The 24,044-nt window shown below is 32.3% G+C and overlaps 1 protein-coding gene and 1 non-coding gene across 2 annotated transcripts; both read left to right on the forward strand.

The window, feature by feature from the left end:
* The first annotated feature begins 13,965 nt into the window (after positions 1-13,965).
* On the forward strand, positions 13,966-18,113 carry LOC137806985 (uncharacterized). The gene is made up of 6 exons (XM_068607392.2): positions 13,966-14,405; positions 14,743-14,954; positions 16,693-16,972; positions 17,234-17,319; positions 17,418-17,509; positions 17,596-18,113. The coding sequence occupies exons 1-6, from the start codon at positions 14,133-14,135 to the stop codon at positions 17,835-17,837; spliced, it is 1,185 nt and encodes a 394-aa protein (XP_068463493.2). The 5' UTR covers positions 13,966-14,132; the 3' UTR covers positions 17,838-18,113.
* A 2,689-nt stretch (positions 18,114-20,802) lies between these two features.
* Positions 20,803-20,876, forward strand: TRNAT-AGU (transfer RNA threonine (anticodon AGU)). The gene has a single exon. It is a non-coding gene; the product is annotated as a tRNA-Thr (tRNA).
* Positions 20,877-24,044: the final 3,168 nt, after the last annotated feature.

The following is a 24,044-nucleotide window of genomic DNA, read 5'->3' on the forward strand; positions in this document are numbered from 1 at the left end:
AATAATAATGAGCAGAATCATGAAGGTTCGAAGTCAGAAGTAGAGTCTCAACAAATTGATTTTACTTCTGAGTAGTATCAAACATCGTTAGCTCTTTTACAACAGGCCAAATCCAGTGGCAATGTTTCTAGTCAAGTTATTCCTTCCAACATGACAACACAAACTGGTAATGACTTTATTTCTTCCTTCAGTTCTTGGATTATTAATAGTGGTGCTACTGATCACATTGTAAATTTAAAACATGATTGAACACATACAATAATGTTCATAGGGGTGGCAAAGCGGGTCAGCCCGCCCCGCATTGACCCGTCCTGCGCTTGGTCTGCAAAAATGCGAGCCGGGTTGGCCCGCCCCGCAAAATTATTGCGGGCTAGAATTCTCGACCCGCCCCGCATAAGAGATGGCCTGCGGGTTTGCGGGCCAGCCCGCGTTCTTTTTTTTTAAAATTAAATATATTTTTTTTACAATTTGTTCTTAAAAAATTGTCAAATTAAACCTATATATTTGTTGCTATCAAACCTATTTTTTTTTCTTCCTTTTCAAACATAGTCAAACATATAAAAAAATTAAACATTAAGATAAATATCAAATATCACTATTCTTCCACTTTCAAAACATTAAAAATACCTAATTCCAAAACATTAAACATAAACATAAACATTAAATCAAAAACATTAAACATAAACATTATTGACATTCTTCCATTTCAATAACATTGGATGCCGCCTTAGAAGAACTTTCATCCAGTTTTTCATAATTATAATCTTCCTCGTCATCTGCACACATTAAAACAATAACAAATTTTTTTTCTTCCGGGTTAGCGAGTCAGCCCGCACCACCCCGCTGCTGGCCCGCGCGGGCCCCTGGCTAATGCGGGTTAGCGGGTTGAAAAGGTCAGCCCGCCCCGCGTTTTTTACTAGCGGGTCGGCCCGCATGGCCCACCCTGCTTTGCCATCCCTAAATGTTCACATACAAATCTTATCAGTCTATGATTCTCACATGCTTTACATACAATTAAGAAAGAGATAGGCATTTACCTTGATCCATGAGAGATCCTACGTGAGCAGTTTCTTTACCTCCTTTATTCTCAATCTATCTCTTGACAATTTCGTTATTGTCACACACCTTCTTGATGGTTAATAGTGAGACAACTTTTATTTGCAGAGGCAGAATCCTATTGCTCTTAATTCTCAATCTCCATCGGATGTAGGTTTTCATTATGTATAATCAGATATATATTTCTCACATTAACCAATAGGCCTTTAATTCTATTATTATTATTAAATCATATTCGGGCCCAAAGCCCAAACTCTATGTCATGTGAGTCACATTATAGAAATTAATTTACATAATTTCTTACATTCTCCTACTTGACTCATATAAGTTATAATACTTTCATGATTTAATAATTACATAAATCATAATGCGCATTTAAAAGGCATTACTTAAATTGGTTTTATCATCAATCAAAATCAAGGATACAGAAATAATAAGAGTCATGGCGGTTAGATGTCATTTCAATCAACACATTTCCTTCCATGTACTACTATATCATTCTTTCTCCTTAATATGACTTTATAATGAGAAATTCATAATAGGTTCAAACATAATGTCATTTTTATCAATAACAACACAATTTGTTTTCCACAACATAATTTACATGCATATACATAAAGTAGAAAACATAAATTTCAGAAACTTTATTTATCAATGAGCTCAGAGTGTCAAATAAGCATTAATAACAACATTCATCATTCACTAGTAGACATAATGCCCATATTTACAACATGACCAGTAAATATTTTGGGCAGTAACCCTTTTGTTAAAGGGTCAACAATCATAAGATCAGTGCTAATATGCTCTATTGACACTCTATGTTTCTGAACTTCTTCTTTAACGACAAAATATTTCAATTTCATATGTGTAGCACCTTTGGAATACTTGTCATTTTTAGACAAGAAGACAGTTGTAGAGTTATCACAATAAATTCACAGCGGCTCGGCAATACTGTCAACAATTCCAAGTCCTAAAATAAAATTTCGCAACCAATTAGCCTGAACTGTGGCCTCAAAGCATGCCACAAATTCAACCTCCGTGGTGGATGCAGCAATGACTGACTACTTCGCACTTTTCCATGAAATCGCTCCTCCGACTAAAAGATACACATAACCAAATGTAGACTTTTGTGTGTCCACACAGCCGGTAAAATCAGAATATGTATATCCAATCACCTCAAGATGATTAGATCTTTTATAAGTAAGCATGTGATCTTTCGTTCCTTGTAAGTATCTTAAAACTTTCTTTGCAACTTTCCAATGATCCAATCCTGGATTACTCTGGTATCTACCAATCATACCAACTGCAAAACTAATATATGGTCGTGTACAAGTTTGAGCATACATTAAACTCCCAACAATAGATGCATAAGGTATATTCTCCATCTGTTTCTGTTCCAAATCATTCTTTGGACATTGCATGAGACTAAATTTGTCTTCTTTCTATATTGGAACAAGAAATGTTGAACATTTATCCATTTTGAATATCTCTAAAACTTTATTAATATATGCTTTCTGATACAAACTTAACAGTCCTTTTGATCTATCACATAATATTTCAATTCCTATCACATAGTATGTCTCAGCCATATCTTTCATCTCAAAGTTATTAAAGAGAAACTTCTTAGTCTCACTTAATAGACCAAGTTCATTAGTTGGAAGCAAGATATCATCAACATACAGAATCAAGAATATAAATTTGCTCCCACTGACCTTCGGATATATACACCGATCAACGATGTTTTCCTTAAATCCAAAGGACACAATAATATCATTGAACTTAAGATACCATTGTCTAGAAGCATGTTTAAGCCTGTATATTGATTTCTTAAGTTTACACACCATGTGTTCCTTTCCTTCTTCAATAAACCCCACTGGTTGGTCCATACAAACATCCTCTTCTAAATCCCCATTCAAAAAGGCAGTTTTAACATCCATCAGATGCAACTCAAGATCATAATGAGCTACTAACATCATGATAATTCTAGAGGAATCTTTCTTAGAAACAGGTGAAAATGTTTCCTTATGATCATTACCATCCTTTTGAGTAAAACTTTTGGCAATAAGTTGGGTCTTGTAACGTTCGATATTTCCATGAGAGTCACGTTTAGTCTTAAAGACCCATTTACACCCGACTTTCTTGCATCCTAAGGTCTCATACATCATTTTGTGTCATTGATTTAAGCTCATCTTTCATGGAATCTAACCACTTATCAGAATTATCATCATTGATGGCTTCTGAAAAGGAAATTGGATCATTATCAATACTTAAGTCATTTTCTGACTCTTGTAGATAAACCACATAATCATTCGAAATAGCAGACCTTTTTTCTCTTTGAGATCTTCTTAATTTTATTTCTTGTGGTTGTTCTACTACAAGTTCATTGTTAACCTCATGATCATTAATTTGTTGTTCTTCATCATTGTACTCTAACTTCCTTACTCTCCACATTTCGTGAAGCATCACTCCCACTGGTTTCACCATTTTCAATGAATCGTGCATTTCCAGATTCAACAATTCTTGTGTTATGGGCAGGACAGTAAAACATATACCATTTTGACTTTGCAGGATAACCAATGAAATATCCTTTGATTGTTCTTCCATCCAATTTCTTTTCTTACGGATTGTATATTCTAATTTATGTCTGACATCCCCAAACATGCAGGTGTCTCAAACTTGGTTTCCTTCTTGTCCACATTCAAAAGGTGTCTTTTGAACTGCCTTACTAGGAACCCTATTCAACAGATACATGGCAGTTTTTAAAGCATACATCCACAATGAAATAGGTACAGTTGACTTACTTAACATTCTCCTAACCATATCCATTAAGTTTCGATTACGCCTTTCTGAAACACCATTTTGTTGTGGTGTACCTGGCATTGTTTATTGAGCACAAATACCACGTCTCTCAAGGAACTTAGCAAACGGACCAGGGTGTTGTCCACTTTCATCATACTTTCCATAATATTCACCACCTCTATCTGACCTGACAATTTTCACATTTTTGTCTAATTGCCTTTCCACTTCATTTATATAAACTTCCAAGGCATTCACTGCTTGCGATTTTTCATGCAGTAAATATAGACATAACCATAACATGAAAAATCATCAATAAAGGTGATAAAATACCTTTCTTTATTGAAAGAATTTACATTAAAAGGTCCACAAATATCAGTGTGTATAATTTCAAGAAGCTGAGTACTTCTTGTGGCTCCCTTCTTTGTGTGTTTTGTTTGTTTGCCTTTAATACAATCCACACATACATTCAGATTAGTAAAATCTAAACTTGGAACTATTTCATTATTTACCAATCTCTCCATCCTTTCTTTTGAAATATGTCCCAAATGTTTGTGCCACAAGAAAGCAGAACATTCATTCACCAAACTACGCTTAGTGCCAACATTATGATGCAAGGTCATAAGAGTTTCAACATATAAATTATCAAGATTCAATATATATAATCCATCATAAAGAGTACCATATTCAATCAAATAGGTACGCTGATATAAACTAAAACAACCATTCCCAAATTTAAAAGAGTATTCGGCAACATCAAGTTTAAACAATGAAACTAAATTCCTAAATATACTAGGTAGATAAAAAGTATCCATCAAGTCTAAATAAAATTCAGTGTCGATGATTAAACGATAAGTCCCAACAGCTTCCACTGGAACATTCTCTCTATTCCCCATGAAGACAAACTTTTCATTTGGCTTTATGGTTCGGGTTGAAAGGAATCCCCTTCCTTTCGAACCAAGCCTTACGTTTCAGACAATCCTTTAGGAAATGTCCAGATTTCTTGCAGAAATGACATTTGTCATTCTTCTTCTGGAACTTAGTAGAGTACTCATTTATCTTCAATGGTCCTTTACCCTTGCCATGTTTCTTGAAGACTTTCTTTCCAGCTCCCTGATTGTTCACATTATGGAGTGGTTTCCTAGATTCTTAAGTCTAGTCTCTTCCTGAACTAACATGTTATGCAATTCATGCACGAGAAAATTCTCATCCACTGCCATTCCAAGAGACTTAAATCTTGTCGTCATATTAGTCATTTCAATGACATGTTCGTGCATAGTACGAGAACCATCAAATTTCATGGTGGTTAATGTACTCATTAATGTCCTAGCAAGAGACTTATCAGCAGTTTGGGAGCGTTCTTCCACAAATTTTATAAATTCTTTTGCACTATCAGTTTTAGAAAGAGCAGACTTAATATTACTTGCTATGCTCATTCTCATAAAGATACAAGAATAGATACTTGATCACACATACTTAACATTAATACTTCGAGTCATAAACTAAACATACAATACAGATTCAGAAAAAATTCTATGCATACTAATGTTCTCCTTTGGGAGATACATTAATACACAAAACATAATGATGCTAATAATATTAACATTATTTGTCAAGATATATGCATTAACTAGAAATACTTGTTATCTTTGGATATGCAAGCAAAACTAATAACACATACTCGCTACTAACAATCATATCCATTAATTATAAGGACAACTTATCAACCTTTGGGTGATCCAAAATGCCATATAATAATGAATTTCAATTTACCCATAAATAAATAATTTAGCATCCATTATTATAGGTAGTTGAAATAAAAAAACATTAGTAATTTGGAATTAAATAAAACATAAATATTTGATCACTTTGGTGATTAACAAATCTATCATACAAATAATTCCATAAATAATATCATTAATTGAAATAAAATTCATCCGTAATTTGGAATTAAATAAAACATAAAGATTTGATCACTTTGGTGATTACAAATCTATCATACAAATAATTCCAAAATTTTAATTTAAAGTTTAATACATAAAGTGAAAAAATAATTTTCCACTCCTCACTTTCACTCAATTAATTAAACTTTAATTCAATGTTGAATTCATACATGCATTTCATTAATTGAATTCAAAATTATATTATAATTTAATGTAAAATTAAATTAACTTGAATCTTAAGGTGTAGGAAAGCCACCACTGCCACCCTGGACCATGCAGTAGCTGCTAGCCATGAACCACCGTGTGCCGCACGAACAAAAGGTGTTGGGACCCATTTAGGGAAACAACCACCGTGTCGTCGCTGCAAGCATTACCAGTGACGAAGATGGACGAGTGGCGGCGGAAAATACGCAATAGACGATAGCTTGCGATTCCGTGCTGAAAGCGATTCCGATAATGGGTTCGTGCACAGGATGTTAACTTCGTTAATGACATTGGGTGCAGGAAGATTAGGGTTCTGTTATTGAGGAATGGATACTATGATCCATAAATCCTAATTTTAAATTAGGGTTCTTAAATAGGGAATATTTTAAAATTAGAGTTCTTATGATTTTTTAAATTGGAGAATCATAAAATGAGCAACGAGGCTCTGATACCACATGTAAATTTAAAACATGATTAAACATATACAATAATGTTCACATGTAGATCTTATCAATCTATGATTCTCACATGCTTTACATACAATTAAGAAAAAGATAGACACTTACCTTGATCCATGAGAGATCCTATGTGAGCAGTTTTTTTACCTCCTTTATTCTCAATCTATCTCTTGGCAATTTCGTTATTGTCACACACCTTATTGATGGTTAACAATGAGACAACTTTTATTTGCAAAGACAAAACCCTATTGCTCTTAATTCTCAATCTCTATCAAATGTAGGTTTTCATTAGGTATCATCAGATAGATATATATATATATATATATCACGTTAACTAATGGGCCTTTAATTCTATTATTATTAAATCATATTTGGGCCCAAAGTCCAAACTCTATGTCATGTGAGTCACATTATAGAAATTAATTTACATAATTTCTTACACACATTTGTTCATCCTTAACTTATTTCACTTAATATCATCAAATTAATCCTATTTCTGTCAAATTACCAAATGGAAATCAAGTCATTTCCAATTACTTTGGAAGTATTTTTCTCAATCAAAATCATGTCATAGACGATGTTTTGTATATTCCTTGCTTCACTTTTAATCTTCTTTCAGTAAGAAAATTGATTGATAAACTATCTTGTGTTCTTACCTTTGACTCTAATAGCTTTCACATTCAAGACAAAAACTCCTTCAAAATGATTGGCTCTACTAAGATGCAAGATAGACTTTATATACTCAGGATCCCATCTTACCAGAAACTTCAAATCAAACCCATCAAATCTACACACACCATCAATATTGTTAATGTCGGTGCTAGTGATCTAGAAACCCTTTGGCATTTTCGATTAGGTCATATTTCAAATAAATGTATTGATGTTATCAAGAATAAATTTCCTTTCGTTAAATATAACAAATCTTTTGTTTGTGATGTTTGTCATTTTGCAAAGCAAAAAAGGCTTTCATTTCCTATTAGTACACATCTAAATCAAAATAATGTTTTAACTTGATTCATGTAGATATTTGGGGACCATCCTTGTTCCTGCCGGTTGACTAGAAATGCCTTCATACGTCTACGTCACGCTCACGTCCAGAGTCCTTGCGTTCGCGTATGTTGTCCTTGTGATGAACACCTGAAACACAAAGACAATGGGCGCCCTAGCGGCCGTTTGCACTCCGACGCTCAAGTCAGTACTAGGGCTAGGAAACACCAAAAATTGTATACTTTTGCTCTTATGTGTGTAACGGTGCAAGAGGATTCTCCCCTGGCCAAGTCTGTTAACTTACTATTTATAGATTGAAAATTAGGGTTTCTTGTTTACCTAAAATGGGCCTTTTTTATGGGCGGGCCCAACACTATCGTTACCTTACTCTTAGGATAACCTAGCGCGTGGGTTCCCTAACTGGAGTGCAACCTCTGACGGGATGACCACCTGGATGCCTCCTTGTGCACCTGATCTCTGGGTCACCCACCTCTGAGAGTGCCCTAGCTGTTCAGGTGCCAAGCATGCAGTTCACCGCTGATCGCGGCCCTTGCTGGCCATATCCTTCCAGTGGCTTTTATACTTTGTGTCACGCCTGAATGCGTCGTCCACTTTACATGCATGGGCACTCGTGATCTAGGCATGATGTGAATGCAATAGCAAGAATACATGATTCTTTGACATTCTTAGGAACAACTTGAGTTGGTCATGAATTGGCACTTTAGTTAGAATTGGATCAAGGTTCTAATTCAAGAACTCACCAAGACTTTGCACCGAACCAAAGCTCACATGGAAGTCCATGTATTGTCAAATTGAATCAAACAACAAGAAATGGAAGAAACACAATTGAATACAACCAATTAAAAGAAACAACCGAACAGAATTGCAATTACAGCTGAAGGTACCGAATGGAATTGAAGAACAAGTAAACTAAAACATGAACATGAAGAAGAAAACAAAGAATGAGAATAGAAAACTTATGGAGATGGAAGAATAGGTGAGTGATCACGCCACTTAGAGTGTGGATACTCCAAGATTAGTGTGTTGCCACCACTTGAGGTTCACCATAGACACCCAAGATAAGACTTGATGAAGGCACCAAAGCTCTTCCAATTTCTCTCTCAAATTGAGTAGAGTTTTCTTACTTCAAATTCCATATCTGATTTCTACAAGGCAAGCACCTTTATTTATAACCTATAAGGTGCTGAAATGCAAAGTAAATCAAATGCAAATGTGCCCCTAATGACATGTAACTTCGGCGCCAACTAGTGCATGAAGGAAGTGTGTCTTTCCTTCCTAGTTTGGCACCTCCTAACTCATATCTACACTCCCCCTAGCATCCCTTACTAAGTTCACACCCCCCTAAGCTTCTAATATTTCTAAACTACAACTAAGGATGCTTTTACAAAAGAGGTGTCTTATGTTTCCCTCTTAAGCACCATCTACCAAAGATATTACAAATAAAGAAAACAATTGTCCATTATTTCCTAAGGCCTTGAACATGCTTTTTGTAAGCCTTTGAGGAGGATGAATAACGTCTTGCACATCTACCTCTTCCTCTTCTTGTCCTTGATGATTGGCTTCTATTTGTCCTTGGCCTTGATCTCCATCAAGGCTTCTCCCTTACTGATAATTGGTGTGTGATCAGGGATCCACTTCTCGTGGCCTATCTCCACTATTTGGACTTTCGATGTCCGACCTCTCCACACTACTGAGTGGCAAGTTGGTGCATTTGATGACCGATGTCTGACCACTCTCGGCTCCTTTGGCGCACGTGTTTTGTAAGGTACTGGCCTGCGCTGCTCGTGGGACCCGCTTACGTGGCGCCAACATTATCAATGGTTAGTCAATGCCCGGGGACTGGTCGGTACAATCCTCAATACCATCAATTCATGGTCATAAATATTTCTTGACCATAGTTGATGACTATTTGAGGTACACATGAATTTTTCCTTTAAAACAAAAATTTGAAGTTGTCAATGTTTTGGAAATTTTTGTTGTTTTTGTTCAAACACAATTTGAAACAACAATAAAGATAATAAGAAGTGATAATGGGACTGATTTTTTCATGACTAATTTCTTTGTCAATAAAGGAATAGTACATCAAACATCATATGTCAATACTCCACAACAAAACAGTATAGTTGAAAGGAAACATGGTCATTTATTAAATGTAGCAAGAGCTCTCATGACACAATCTCATTTATCCAAAATTTATTGGTCATATTTTGTGATACATGTTGCGTATATTATAAACATGCTCCTCACACCTATTTTAAACTATTTTTCTCCTCATGAAATGCTTTACAAAACTGAAACAAATTTTAATGAATTAAAGGTGTTTGGTTCTTTATGTTATGCTAGCACTTTGCCAACAAATAAAAGAAAATTTTGATCCAAGGGCATCAAAATGTGTTTTTATTGGTTTTAAAAGGAGGACAAAAGGATATATTTTGTTGAATATTCAATCAAGAGAATTTTTTGTGTCTAGGGATGTTGTCTTTTATGAACATGTTTTTCCATATCAAAGGGTTCAAGATACTAGCAATGAAACTAATAGTCCTAACATTTATGATCAAGTTTTGTTTACTGAAGATCAACCTGTCTTGAGTCAGCCATCACAAATCATTCTTGCACCTAGTGATAATGCTGAAAATAACAGTGATAATAATTGTGAGTCACACATTGAGGTTCCAGAATAAGTTTGTTCCCATATAGACCAAAACCTCAATGAAGATCATGACATAGAACAAAATTATGAATAAGATCAATCTGTCTGAATGAGTACAAAAATAAAAAAACCACCTGAGTATTTAAAGGAATATCATTGCAATCTTAATGTTTCCAATACATCTTCAAGAGTTAAATATCCTTTGAATTTTGTTTTGTCTTATAACAATTTATTGCCTTCTTACAAATCTTTTGTTATGTCTATTTCTTCACATGTTGAGCCAAACACTTATTCTGAAGTTGTGAAAGATGACTGTTGGAGAAAAGTTATGCAATGTGAGATATCTGCTTTAGAGTCAAATCAAACTTGGAAGATTGCTCTTCTGACTAAGGACAAAGCTGCCATAGGTTGCAAATGGGTATTCAAAATAAAATATAAGGTTGATGGGACAATTGAAAGGTATAAAGCAAGGTTAGTGGCAAAGGGATACACACAAACAGAAAGCATTGACTACCTTGATACTTTCTCTCTAGTAGCAAAGATGACCACCATAAAGTTGCTTTTTTCTCTAGCTTCTATCTATAATTGGGAATTTAAACAATTAGACATAAACAATGCCTTTTTACATAGAGATTTGAAAGAAGTTGTATACATGGTTGTTCCTCCTAGATTGACTTCTATTCCACCAGGAAAAGTTTGTAAACTAAAAAAGGCTTTATATGGCCTTAAGCAAGCCAGTAGAGAGTGGTTTGCCAATTTGTCATCATTTTTGCTTTCTATGGGATATACTCAATCTATGAATGATCATTCATTGTTCATTAATTCTTCTGAATGATCTTTTACAGCATTATTGGTGTATGTGGATAATATAATATTGGCAAGAAATGATAAAGAAGAGATTGCTCGAATTAAACAAACCTTGAATCAGACATTTAAGATTAAGGATCTTGGGGTTTTAAGATATTTTCTTGGTCTAGAAGTAGCAAGAAGTAAGAAAGGAATAATGGTGAATCAAAGGAAATATGCATTGGAGTTGTTAACAGATGCAAGTCTTTTAGCCTGCAAACCTACACTCACTCCTATTGATAATCATGAAAAATTATCTTCTACTGGAAGTGTTCCTTTCACAGTTATTCAAGCCTACAAAAGATTGATTGGAAGACTTATGTACCTCACTAATATCCGATCTGGCATAACATTTTCTGTGCAACAACTTTCTCAATTTCTTGCTAAGCCTACAATTTCTCACTATACTACAGCGATTAGAATTCTCATATATATTAAAGGAGCTCCAAGTCTTTAGTGTGTATCTTGGAAATTCTCTCATATCCTGGAATCAAAGAAGCAAGGAACAATATCAAAGAGTTCTTGTGAAGATAAATACAGGGCAATGACCACTGTTACATATGAAATTCAATAGTTAACTTATCTTCTTCAATATTTCAAAACTTCTTTTGAGCAACCATCTCTTTTATACTATCTATGACAATGACTCGACAAGATACATTGCAGCAGATCCAGTGTTTCACGAAACATATAGAAATAGATTGTCACGTTGTTAGAGAAAAATTAAAGAAGGGTCTCATCCATTTGTTTCTCATTTGCACCACAGAACAATTAGCTGACATTTATACCAAAACTTGAAGTCCTCAATCTGTGGGAGATATTAAAGGATATTGATACCTGAGTTATAGAAGGATCATAATATTAATTGTGTCTTTTCTAATTCTTAGTTGTTTGTCTTTATAGAGGTGAATAACCTTTATTTTGTTGTCTTTGTCTATTATGATTCTAGTATTTATTGATTGATTCTTTCTCTCTTCAACTAGACTAAAATGAGTGTAATGCTTATTTATTTTGATCTCAATGAAAAAAATAAAAGCAAATAATTATTTCATTTTCTATTTTATAAGTTTTTTTAAATAACTTTAAAAGCACAAATGTTTTTTCCAATACTTTAAACTAATACTTTATAGGTCCATTATATTAGAAGTAGTTTATTAATTTGAGTAATCTAAATAAATTTTTATTACCATAACAATTATTTTTTAATTTCTTAAATTAACTTTATATTACATGAACTAAACTGAAAATCTCTATAACTGAATCAAAACAATTTTATGTCAATTTTGTTTTTTTCTGGAACCAATAAAGGACTGATGCTCAATCCCAAATACCAAAAACCTAACTGACCAGTAAGTTTGCAATAATATATATTATAATATCTGAAAGGATTGGAAAGAATGAATCCCCCATCTATATCTAACGGAACCAATCTAACTTTTTGGAATATGAACCAAAGAAGAACTTCCAAAACAATCAAATCAAATTTAATATCAGTATAAAATTATTAATAAAAAGTATATGAAGTGTTAATTCATTACCTAATTAATTATCAACAACACAGAGAAGTCTTTCTTATGCCACAAACAAGCTCATGTAGAAAATGACTAACACATGAGATGAATCATTAACTTTTATTTTTCTTTTCTTTAAAGAATTAGGGCTTCAATTATCATAAAAGAATATCAAGATGGAAAAGCATCTTGGGTTCAAAGATATTATCACTGTACACACGTCATGACAAGTGTGGTTGAAGGGGTAACTATCAACTTACAGAATTGTCTTCATGTGAGAATAATTAAATTATAAAATTCATACAATTTAATAATGTTTTTAGTTATGAGAAAATGGTGTATGTACTCACAATATAAACCTTTCTTACACTCACTTTTAACAAAAAAAAAAATATCATGTCATGTACACTAAATATTAATAAAATAGGATTACATATCTCAGAAAAAAAAATTTACAACACTTGTTAACATTTGTTAAAAAGTTATTAAATATTATATTTTGTCTCTATATTCATATTTATACGATTATGTCAAAAATAGTATCAGATGATTTGTGATATATTATGTTATTAAAAAGGTGTAAGTAATTTATAGTTTATATAATTTTTAAAAAATTTATATAAAATGAAGAATTTTATTTATATATTTTTATAAAATTATAATTAATATTAGTTATTTTAATTTTCTTGATAAATGCTCAAATTACTTAAAAATTAAATAAAATAAAGATATAATGAAGAAAAATAAATAATACTATCTTAAAATTTTAAAATGATATTTTTTTTTGGGTTTTGATACTAGAAAGAAAAAAACTAAAGGGTATAACTCTCTAATTGCATCTCTTTTCAATGTTCAATTCTGATCAACTATGATATCTATATTTAAATTAATTCAAATTAATATAATTATCTTTAAAAAAGAAATATTTAACACACCAAATAGTGGAATAGACAACAAATTCAAAATACTTACTATGTCCATCACTTATAGTTATGATTCTTGTTCTTAATGATTTGGTTGAGTTCAATAATCAATGAAGGGAAATAGTAAAGGTAGCATTAATTGAGAGAATGATACTGTTTTATCAATACATATACTTATTATTATTATTACAAAGTGGATATCTTTTTATAATAATATTTAAATTCTATTGTTTTATATAAAGCGGATAATTTTTTATAATTATTTGTAGCAATTTTTTAATTATAAAATTTTACATTTTATTAAATTAAAACAATTTTATTATGTAATAACATATATAAATATATAATTTATTTTACTAAAAATAATTTTATAATCTTAAATTTAAAAATAATCATATAAATTTTGTATTTATTTTTATAAATTATTTTATATATGTTAAAATTATATTTTTCACATAAAAATGTACACGCCCATAAAAAAGGAAAATATTTTGGTAGTTAATTAATATAATGAAAAAAAAATAGTAAGAATGGAGGATAGTTGTGAAGATTTATGAGTTAATTGGGCGTAGAAAACCTCAGCGTGGGGTGCGCAATCACTTGGAGACACTAAATAATAAAACCCTTTGCAGTTCCCATCTGCACTCTCTTCTCTTCCTCACTTTCAAACTTAACCTAAACCCAACGTTGTCGTTTCCTCTCCCCCAATCACCATCGTCTCAACAACCACTGCGTCAATGTCGGCCACTGGTGGTGCCGCCATCGCCGGTGGAAGCCGCAACCGCAATCGTCATCTAGGTGAGAACCGCTTCTACAGTCCGCCGCCGTTGCGAAAACACAGAGAGAAGCATGAGCAGCAAAGGTCGTCGCTGTCCAGAACTTCCTCAGAGAACAGGCCTGGTTCCTCTTCCGATTGTTCGATTTCTTCTCGTGTCACATCGGATATGTCCAATTTGGATCGATTGTTGGAGAACATCACGCCCCTTGTTCCCGCCCAATATTTTCCAAAGGTAAAATCAGCGTCAATTGCTCTGGATTTTTCTCCTTTCTAGTTACTCGTTTTGATGGTCGAGGTGTTGAATTTACTTAATTTGCAGTGAAGTAGCAGCACTGAACCCTTTTATTTATCTAGTCAGTGAATGAATAGATAGATAGGATGTTTGGTTAGTTAATGTAGACGAATCATGAATGCCGTTTAGGTTTTGTATTTTAGGTTTTGTTATTTATGCCTTTGAGGTGACCCTAGATTGATTGTTGCAAAACAACCTACTATGTGAATGTTGTTTAGTTTGTTTAGAAGGACATTTACTTATTTTTGGAGGATTTTGTTTGTGTGGGCATTAACAGACGAACTCCAGGAGATGGAAAACAAGGGAAGCTGAATTGCATCCATACTTTGTACTTGGAGACTTATGGGAGTCTTTTAAGGAATGGAGTGCTTATGGGGCCGGTGTTCCTATAGTGTTGAATGGGAGCGAATCCGTAACACAGTATTATAATGTCTCCTTATCTGCCATTCAGCTGTATATTGATCCTTCAAAGCCCTCCACACGGCTAAGGTATGTTGGTCGAAAACATTTACCTTCCAATGATTGGTGATCAATTAACTTCTATTTTAAATATTTTTAAATTGTTGTCTTGTACAATTTGCTTTTGCTATGACTAGGTGAATTGAAATTGTTCATTTTAGATGTCAAAAAAGATTTTGTAATGCATTTCTATTCTGCATGATGTGTAAATGTAGTTCAAATTACCCACTAAGACCTTGAGGGTTTCAGTTGGATGAGACAGAATCAAACTTTCTCTTTTGTCTACAAATTGATGAATTAGTGTTTTGTCTGTTCTTAAATATCTCACTGCTGATATTTGCTTGTGTGGGGGATGGCTATAGTCAATAAAAATCTAGGAATACATCATGTGGCTAGGATATTATACAAACAGATACGAGAATGCAGGATATTCTTACAAATTCAAAGATATGACCTAGATAAATGAACCTTGTGTTAAACAATACTTCACATAAATGAAAAAATTATATGAAGAGAGATTGACCATTTCCAATTAATACATAACTATTTCGGAAGATGGTGATCATACTTTCCAAAAACAGTATTTGTCATCATAGAAAAAGTTACTTAGCTGAAGTTGCTTATCTTTCCATTGAACATCTTACAAGATTACTTATTTTCCCTAAACTCGTGTTAGGATGTCACAAAAATCAGTCCTACTCAAAAGAAGTTTTCTACATATTTTTGCCTACTATTTACTGTAGCATTAAGGATACTGTAAGTTTAGTCCTATTTTATGTATTGGAACCATATCTCAGGAATATTATTTGGTAGTTTTTCTCTCTAGAAAATAAAAGATACTTCTTGGATTCATATCTGGGAGGATCATACATGTATTTATTGGATGTGATATGGGTAAGACACCTAAACTTTGCCATCTTTCAGGAGTATCTAGGCTTCAAATATAGAAGTATATGTCAATAATTTTAGTTTGGCTTCTATGGAGATGCTTTTGGCAGGGTACAGAGAATATTCTCCCATAACGGGTGTTCAAGGACAACATATGAAGTGGGAGGAAAGGCTAAGTAGCTTAAAAACTCACATGCAGTACATGTATTGTGTGTGATTGTATTGCCTAGACCAAGTTGCTAATGTCTGGTGTATACATCAACTTGTCTACAATTCAAAACTAGTTGAGTAAGCTGGTAACATATTTTCCAATCAGGAATGATTGATTTAATTCTCTAAGAGACCTAAGAATTGAGCACAATATTAGCAACTACTGAAACTTGATCATTTTGTTGGGCGAACTTAAGCTAACGGTTTTAATACTATAGACAGTAAATTTTCTTATACCTGCATTCTTATACTGTGTATTTGCATCTTAAGTCATTGGATTGTACTTAGTATATTTACTTCATTTTCCATCACCCTCTGCAGCTCTATAAAATGTACCATTAATAGTATTTTTACATTTTTTCACTTTGATGCTATTTTGTCCAGCTACTCAGCCTTCTGGGTGTCTACAACTAGTTGCCTACTTTAATAAATTACATCTCGCAAGTTCTAGACAACATTCAATATGATACAAATTTATCTTTGCACTTTTATGCTCATAAGCACAATCATTTAAATGCTAAGAGTTCAGATCAAGGAACCACATCATTTTCCCTTTTTGCACGTGTTATGATCTATCCTTTACAGGACCGGTTTACCATTTTAGCTGAATTTAAAGAGTTGGCACAGTATTGTATGTAACATTATCATTCTAATTTTCATCTTATTCCAGGAAACCCAGTCAAGAAAGTGACTCTGAATCAGCTAGAGAGACAAGCAGTGACAGCAGCAGTGGCTATTGTCATGAAAGAGGAGCTAAGAGTGTTCATGGCAGTAGGAATCATCTTAATGTTTTGGATGCAAGCAATCATGCTTTGGAAAGGGTTTCACAAGGTAAACCTTTCATGGGTTCATCAAGTGATGAGACTGAGAGCTGCAACCCTCCTGGTCAGCTTATATTTGAATTCTTTGAGCATGAATCACCTTATAATCGTGAGCCATTAGCAACCAAGGCAAGTTATCATTTGTTGGACTTACATATTAGTAGATTGTGGGTCTGTTTGGATAATTTTCTTTTTGTAGCACTTTTAGTTAAATAAAATAAAAGGAAAGATGAAATTAACTTTTTTCGTGAGCTAAATTTAGCTTGTGAATGATTTTGTTTCATTTTTTTCTTATTTTCTTCTGTAAGTGCTTATAGGAAAAAAAATTAACCAAATAGATCATATGTTTCTTTTTAATCCTAACGAGTATTCATATTGCTTGACTCTCAGATTTCTGATCTTGAACGACAATTTCCAGAGTTGAAAACATACTGGAGCTGTGATCTTTCTCCTGCAAGTTGGGTTTCATTTGCTTGGTATGTTTTTATCATCCTCTTTGTCTTCTAATTGTGGTTGGACAATGGCTCATGGTAATTACTAATTTAAAATTATTTGTTGCTGTGTATTTTTAAAGGTACCCAATATACAGAATACCTACTGGTCCAACATTACAGAGCCTGAGTGCTTGCTTCCTGACATATCATTCCCTGTCAACAGCCTTGCAAAGTATGTCTTGTTGTCTGTTTAATTTCTCTGTATGCTAGATGTATGTAAATAGGCATCAACTATAACACGTTTAATCTCTGAATCAGGTTCAAATACTGATGGGCTAAATAATCATTATTCAAGAGGTAGGGACATATCGAAGCTATCATTACCAATCTTCGGGCTCGCCTCACACAAGTTTAAAATTTCTGTCTGGGATCCAGACGGAGTTTCTGAATGTCAGAAAGCAAACTCTCTGTCGCGGGCTGCTGAAAACTGGCTTAGGCTATTGCGAGTCAATCATCCTGATTACAATTACTTCATGACTCATTATACATATTTGAGATGACCGGAGATTCTCTTAACAGAAGCAGCCCAACTTCCAAATACCAGTTTATGTAATCCCTGCCAGTATATTTGTGTTCATTAAATTAACAGTTATTTTTCCATATGCTCACAAACGCCTGAATCAACTTGTGTTTTCTTAAATAGAACAGCAGGGTCACTGCTTCAGTAAGGGGAGAATAGGTATTGAAAACTATACACCTTTCATATTGAAGGGTCTGCTTCTGATTTCATAGGATGCAAAAAAAAACCATTATTAACAAAATTTAAACTTTTTTTATGTCTGATGTTCTGTTGATGGCTGAAAGATCCGATTGATATGTCAACCTGATACATGGCTAGTATAAATGATTTGTGGTGTGATGAAATTATCAATTATATAGGATTTTCACCACTTGCTGATTTGGAAGTATTCGCCAGTCACTTAAAACTCAAAGGACTTATCCCTGATGTTTTAAAGACATTAAGTACATCAGACTTTCCAAATCAAATAGTCAGATTAAAAGTGGGGATCAATTATATTATTGAAGAATCTAGGTTGATTATCACGAATCATGTCATTGAAGTAGAAATCATGACAGGAACAAAATATTGTCTTCTCTAGTCACCATAGCTTTCAAATTACCCTAGTCTTGGGTCACTAACAAGTAAATATTGGACTATATTTATATAAAGCAGTTCTCAGTCATGTGAGCAATTACATGTGACATTCTTGAGAGTTCAAATGGAGAAGAGATTGAAGATCTTTCAAAATATTTAAGGTGGAAGTTCTAATAAATTTTTCTCAATAGTTATTGTTATATTCTTTTATTGAACTAGCACAAATGATTTTCTTAATGTTCATTGATGATCTCAGGGTTTTTCTTTCACCTTAAGTTTAAGTTTGACATTCGCAAGCTCCAACTTTTAGAATTCAATTTTTTGTTTGTTTTCCATAATAGTTAAAGTAAACATTCAATACAATCATAGAGGTATAGTAGGTGTTGGGTATTTTGCAAACATCAAGGTTTCATAAAGTCCTATGAAACAATAGTGAAGATAAGAATCTTAAGAAAGATTCCAACCAGATTATTGGTATAAATTTGTACTAATGTTTTTTGCATTATAAATATTCTAAATCTAAAGTTTAAGTTTATTAGATGAATTATTTAAGTGTAGTTTCAATATACTTATCATGCTCGAAATTATTATAATAAACTGTAAGTGTATAATTCGCATTTGTGCGGAGGATCAAAATTTGAAGAAAATATAAAATAAAACACTCATTCTGTCACGCCAGGATCATTTGATTAACATGAGTTTTTGAATGTTATATGTATATACATATCCTCTCACTTCTGTATTTTCTAAGGCATATCTTGTATATTAGGGTATACGTTTAATTCTAACTCATTTTTACAGAATTTATCTAATTTCTATTTTTATTTTTTTTTAATATAAACTTTTGAACATTTATTATATTTATATTAGTGTATCGGAACCGTAGTTAAGATCTTGTCAACACGTATTTAATTTAATGATTATAAATAAGTTTTGAGAATGGTTTTGCACAAAAACTAACCTACTTAAATATTATAGATTTTTTTGCATATATTATAAAATTATTTCCTAAAAAAAATTCTAGAATTTCTCTATACAACATGCTACATATTTATTGAAATTGGAGTTTTATTAATCAGACCTGTGTACACAAAAGACAATAAATGCCACCAATTGGTTAACTAAGAAAGGATCTGTCTCTTACAAGGCTTCCATCCATTCTTGGAATGCTTGTTTTCTTAGGAAGGAATTACAGTTAGCATGTGTTATGGAATGCATTTACTTTAACAATATATATTCCTTTCATGAACTTCACAACAAACTAGGAATATAAAAAATTAACAGACGTTTTAGGAACCAAAATATATTTTTATTCATTTCTCATATAAAGAAGAAGATATATCAATATCAATATATTTACAAATGGATGAAATGACTACATTTACACAAATTGACAATTTTAATTAGGAGACACGGCAATAATTACTTTTTCATATTAGTTTTATATTCTCATTTAAATAAAAAAGAAAGAAATATAAAAAATAATATATTTTATTAATAAAAAATTGTTACTCACTTAAATGTTATACTTATATAGTACATAAAAAAAATTAAAATAAAGTAATTACAACTCATAGACCGATAAAATAGTTAATTATAACTGATAGAACACAGTTATAAGTGAAAATATAAAATATTATATGAGATATTTTTATTATCTAATATTATTCTTCTTTCTCACATAATTTTTTTTTCCTTATTGTCTTTGTCATTGTAAAATTTGATGAAAGTTATTAGTAACATATGAAAATAACTGTTATTGTTGTAGTTTTAATTATATTTTTTCTCTTCAACTCAATATCAAAAACAAATTCCATTCTATCTACCTCAATTTTTAGCAGTAGAGTGTAATTGAGGAGATGTCATCATCATCCCTACATTATCCTGGGCCAATATAGTTTTAGAATGACTCTAATGCTTCTTATGTAAGGATGTTTCTTACTCTACATCATCAAATTTCTTCCTGCACCCCATTCATGTCTAAAAAGACAATTTTACCTTTTTTATAAATGATTTCTATATTAGCTTTTTCAGAATCTTCCTGAACACCATTTTCCAAAATTTATAAGTGTATTCCGAAAAATATTTTCTACAATTTCTGGAAAGCATTTTCTAAAAAGGAGTTTTAGAATAAGATTATTTTAATTGGTGGGGAGATAATGTTAGGTTACCATTTTGTCCTATTTTGTTTATTATGTGTTAAAATGATATTATGTTATACTTTACGCTTTCAAACATTTACCAATTTCACCAACTCAAAAGGTGAGGCTACAGAAATATAATTAAATTAAGTTAAAAAGGAAGAAAAATATTACTTTTAAAATTAGTTTTGAGAATATTATTATAATAGTGATACTTTTAAACAACAAGCTCTTGTAGCTCAGTTGGTTAGAGCACCCGTTTAGTAAGCGGGAGGTCTTGAGTTCGACTCTCAACGAGAGCAATTTATATATGTATTTTGGTTTTCTGTTAATTATATTTTGGGTTTGGCCAATAACTTGTACATAACTTATAATATGATTACTTTCAACAACTTCTTTCTATATCAAAATAAAATTGATTTTTCCGTAATTTAAGATTAATTTACAAAGAAATATATTATTTTAAAAAAATATATTTTTTAACTTATAGATAAATAAAATTTGGTTTTTTATATGTTTCTCGTGTTGAAGTCCTTAAAAAAAATCTAAAGCTCATTTATTTTCTTTTTGGGTATTAAAAAGGGTATTTTTTTTATATCGTTATTTTAATTTGGTCATAAGGAGGTGAATATAGAAGCAAAGTGGTGAGAATAACATATGGGATGGGTCACTATCTATGTAATATTTAAGTAATGAAGGGCAGAATGATGGAAAAGAAAAGGAGATGGAATGGTCCTTATTAAGGGACCCAACTCAACGGGCACAAAATTGGTGAGAAAAAATTGTAAAGTTTTGTGGTAAGTTGAAGTAAAAAAAGAGTACTTCATTCATTGGTACATATGTAGCAAAAACAAATGTGTAATGATAGTACGTAACCTTCACACATCGTCCAATTATTTTGGCTTTAATTGTAACTTGGTTTTTGACTTTTAGCAATCATATTGTTCCATCACATGATCACCAAACAGACACAAAGAAACGTATGATTGCTCCAACTGGAATGACATGGAGAAAAAGACTCTTCCTATACACTCACTTATCATACTTTCTCTCTAATTTCTTTAGGGACATTATACTTTCAATTTTGAGTGATTCAACTTCTTTTCTTTATGCATTTTAACAACCATTCATTTTTTTCAATCAACTTTTGTACGTGGAATTCATTCCATTTTAGGTTTCACTTTACCAACCCATTATTTAGAAGTAGTTATAATAGTCTGTAATTAAAATAACAATGATTTTAAAAAACAATAATAATATTTAAAAAAAATTAACTATATTTTACATAGAGAAATTGATATTTCAATAATTTTCATTTTTTTTTATGGTATAAAGTTTGAATTAGAGATAAAAATGTTATAGTATAAAGACGAAAATCTTTATTTAAAGGTTATTGGAGTAGAATATATAGAACTACAAGATATGTCAGGTAGCATTGCCTGTGTCTGTGCCATGTGCATTGAACATGTTTGAAAGAAATGCGCAAACAAAATGCTGCTTCTTCACTTTGAGATGCTACGCTGACTCAACTTTGCACATAACTTTTTCACTTCATGGCTTCATATATACCCTTCATTCCTAAGGACAAAAAAAAAGCCTATTTTTTGGTTCAATTTAGATCCACTGAACAACACAATACCCCAACTTGTCCGAACAATTGCTGATGATGAATAAGATTTTACTTTATATAGCTTCAAGATGATGTTTACGGGGAAACCTAGAAAAGTAACCATGCCTTTCTATCAACATACATGTTTTGTCGGTGGACTCTATGCATGTTTTGGCTGAGCTAATTATGTTTGCATGTGATATGTGACCCTAAACCCTAAAAGAATAAGTACCTTAAATATTTATCTAAAAATATACTCACAAATATCAAAGAAAAATATTCAGTTATTTATTACTATAATCACTTATTGACTAGATAATTTTGTTTATGTAGAAAGGAAATATTTAAAAACGACGCACTCCTCTTTCCGACAAGAACAACTTTGATACCTAGTAATTCAAGGTTGAAAGAGTCATGTCTTCTTTTATGTAGAACAAAGTTTCAGTGTTGATTTATGCAGCAAGAATATTTTTGTTCTGGAATTCATCTGAGACAATAAAGGAATATGTGTTTATATAAGGTGTTTGTGCCCACAAGAAGGTAAAGGACGGGGTGAAAGGAGGGAGCAGAAGCACATGTTACCTAGCTTGCAAGTGCTGACCATTGAATTAGAGTGTTCGATCTGTACAAGTGAAAAGTTAGTATGATAGTTGTACAAGTGCTGAGACCACAGAAATGATGACCCTATCATAAAAAACTCTCTTGTCAATGGAACATTTCCTCAATGCAATGCAGTAGGAGGCTAGCTAGGTAGTTGAGTATGCATGCCCAATTGCTTCAAACAAGGGAGAAAAAGAGGGGGAAAGGGACATGCATGCAAAGGGTGTTAATTATATGTACTTGCAGATAATGTCACATGTGACTATGCTGTGGGAAGAATAAAATTATCTGTATATGAGAGAGGTGAGTGCACATGAAAAAGAGCCTTATCTACTCCATAATACTTACTGTTTCCCACAACTTGCCAATTTCAAGAATAATGCTCTCTCATGCATTATTATCGGAGACATGTGCTCTACTTCTAATTCTAAATTCATCACCAATATGAATATATGCCAAAGCTTTCACTGCCTCATTCCACCACACGTGTTGATTCTATTTTAGACTTTGTTCGATTTGAAGATGAATTTATGAGGGTGGATTTGAGAAAATGAATGGAAAATGAGATTGTTTAGATTAAGATAAAGATATCGAATAAAGAAGAAAAAAATTTATGAAAGTTTGTGAATAATATAATAGATATGATTGATAAAAATAATTTTTTAAATAGATGAAGGTAAAGACTACAAATTTATTCTTGTGATGAAAATTAAACACTAAATTCAAATATGATTAAATTGTTTTATGTATAAATAAAATAAAATTTATGTAAAAATATTTTACAAATTTTGACATATATATTTCACATAATTAAGGTCAAGTCATTCAATGCACCACTCTCAAAATCTTAATTTCCACTCTTCGCATATCATTAAAAAAAAATTGGAAAACTAATTGCGGTAGAGCTCCTTGTTTTCGTCGTCAAACCAGAGATAGCGTTTTGTTTTTTATTTTTAGGTAGACGGTCTTTATTGGACCGTTTAATGTTTGGTGCAAACCATTTTGCTCCTTGTTTATGTTTTCTTTTTTTGTGTAGAAGATCTTTGTTTGACGGTGTAATGTTTGGTGTAGATGGTATAGGTCTGTGTTTTCGTTTTTGGGGTAGATGGTTTCCGTTTTTGGGGTAGACGGTTTCTGTCTAGTCGACTAATGCTTAGTTTAGATGATTTGGGTTCCTGTTTTTGTTTTTGTTTTTGGGGAAGATGGTCTCTATTTGACTGTGTAATGCTTGGTGTAGACGGGTTGGGTTCCTGATTTTGTT

Source organism: Phaseolus vulgaris, chromosome 3, assembly GCF_051622355.1.
Source record: "Phaseolus vulgaris cultivar YP4 chromosome 3, ASM5162235v1, whole genome shotgun sequence".
In the NCBI taxonomy this organism is placed as follows: domain Eukaryota; kingdom Viridiplantae; phylum Streptophyta; class Magnoliopsida; order Fabales; family Fabaceae; genus Phaseolus; species Phaseolus vulgaris.

What these genes read in the sequence shown, in the direction of transcription:
- LOC137806985 (XM_068607392.2), top strand. Translation starts at nt 14,133, where the DNA reads ATGTCGGCCACTGGTGGTGCCGCCATCGCCGGTGGAAGCCGCAACCGC. An exon ending in AAGCCCTCCACACGGCTAAG is followed by an intron (nt 14,955 to 16,692) that starts GTATGTTGGTCG and finishes ATCTTATTCCAG; the next exon opens with GAAACCCAGTCAAGAAAGTG. An exon ending in GTGAGCCATTAGCAACCAAG is followed by an intron (nt 16,973 to 17,233) that starts GCAAGTTATCAT and finishes CTTGACTCTCAG; the next exon opens with ATTTCTGATCTTGAACGACA.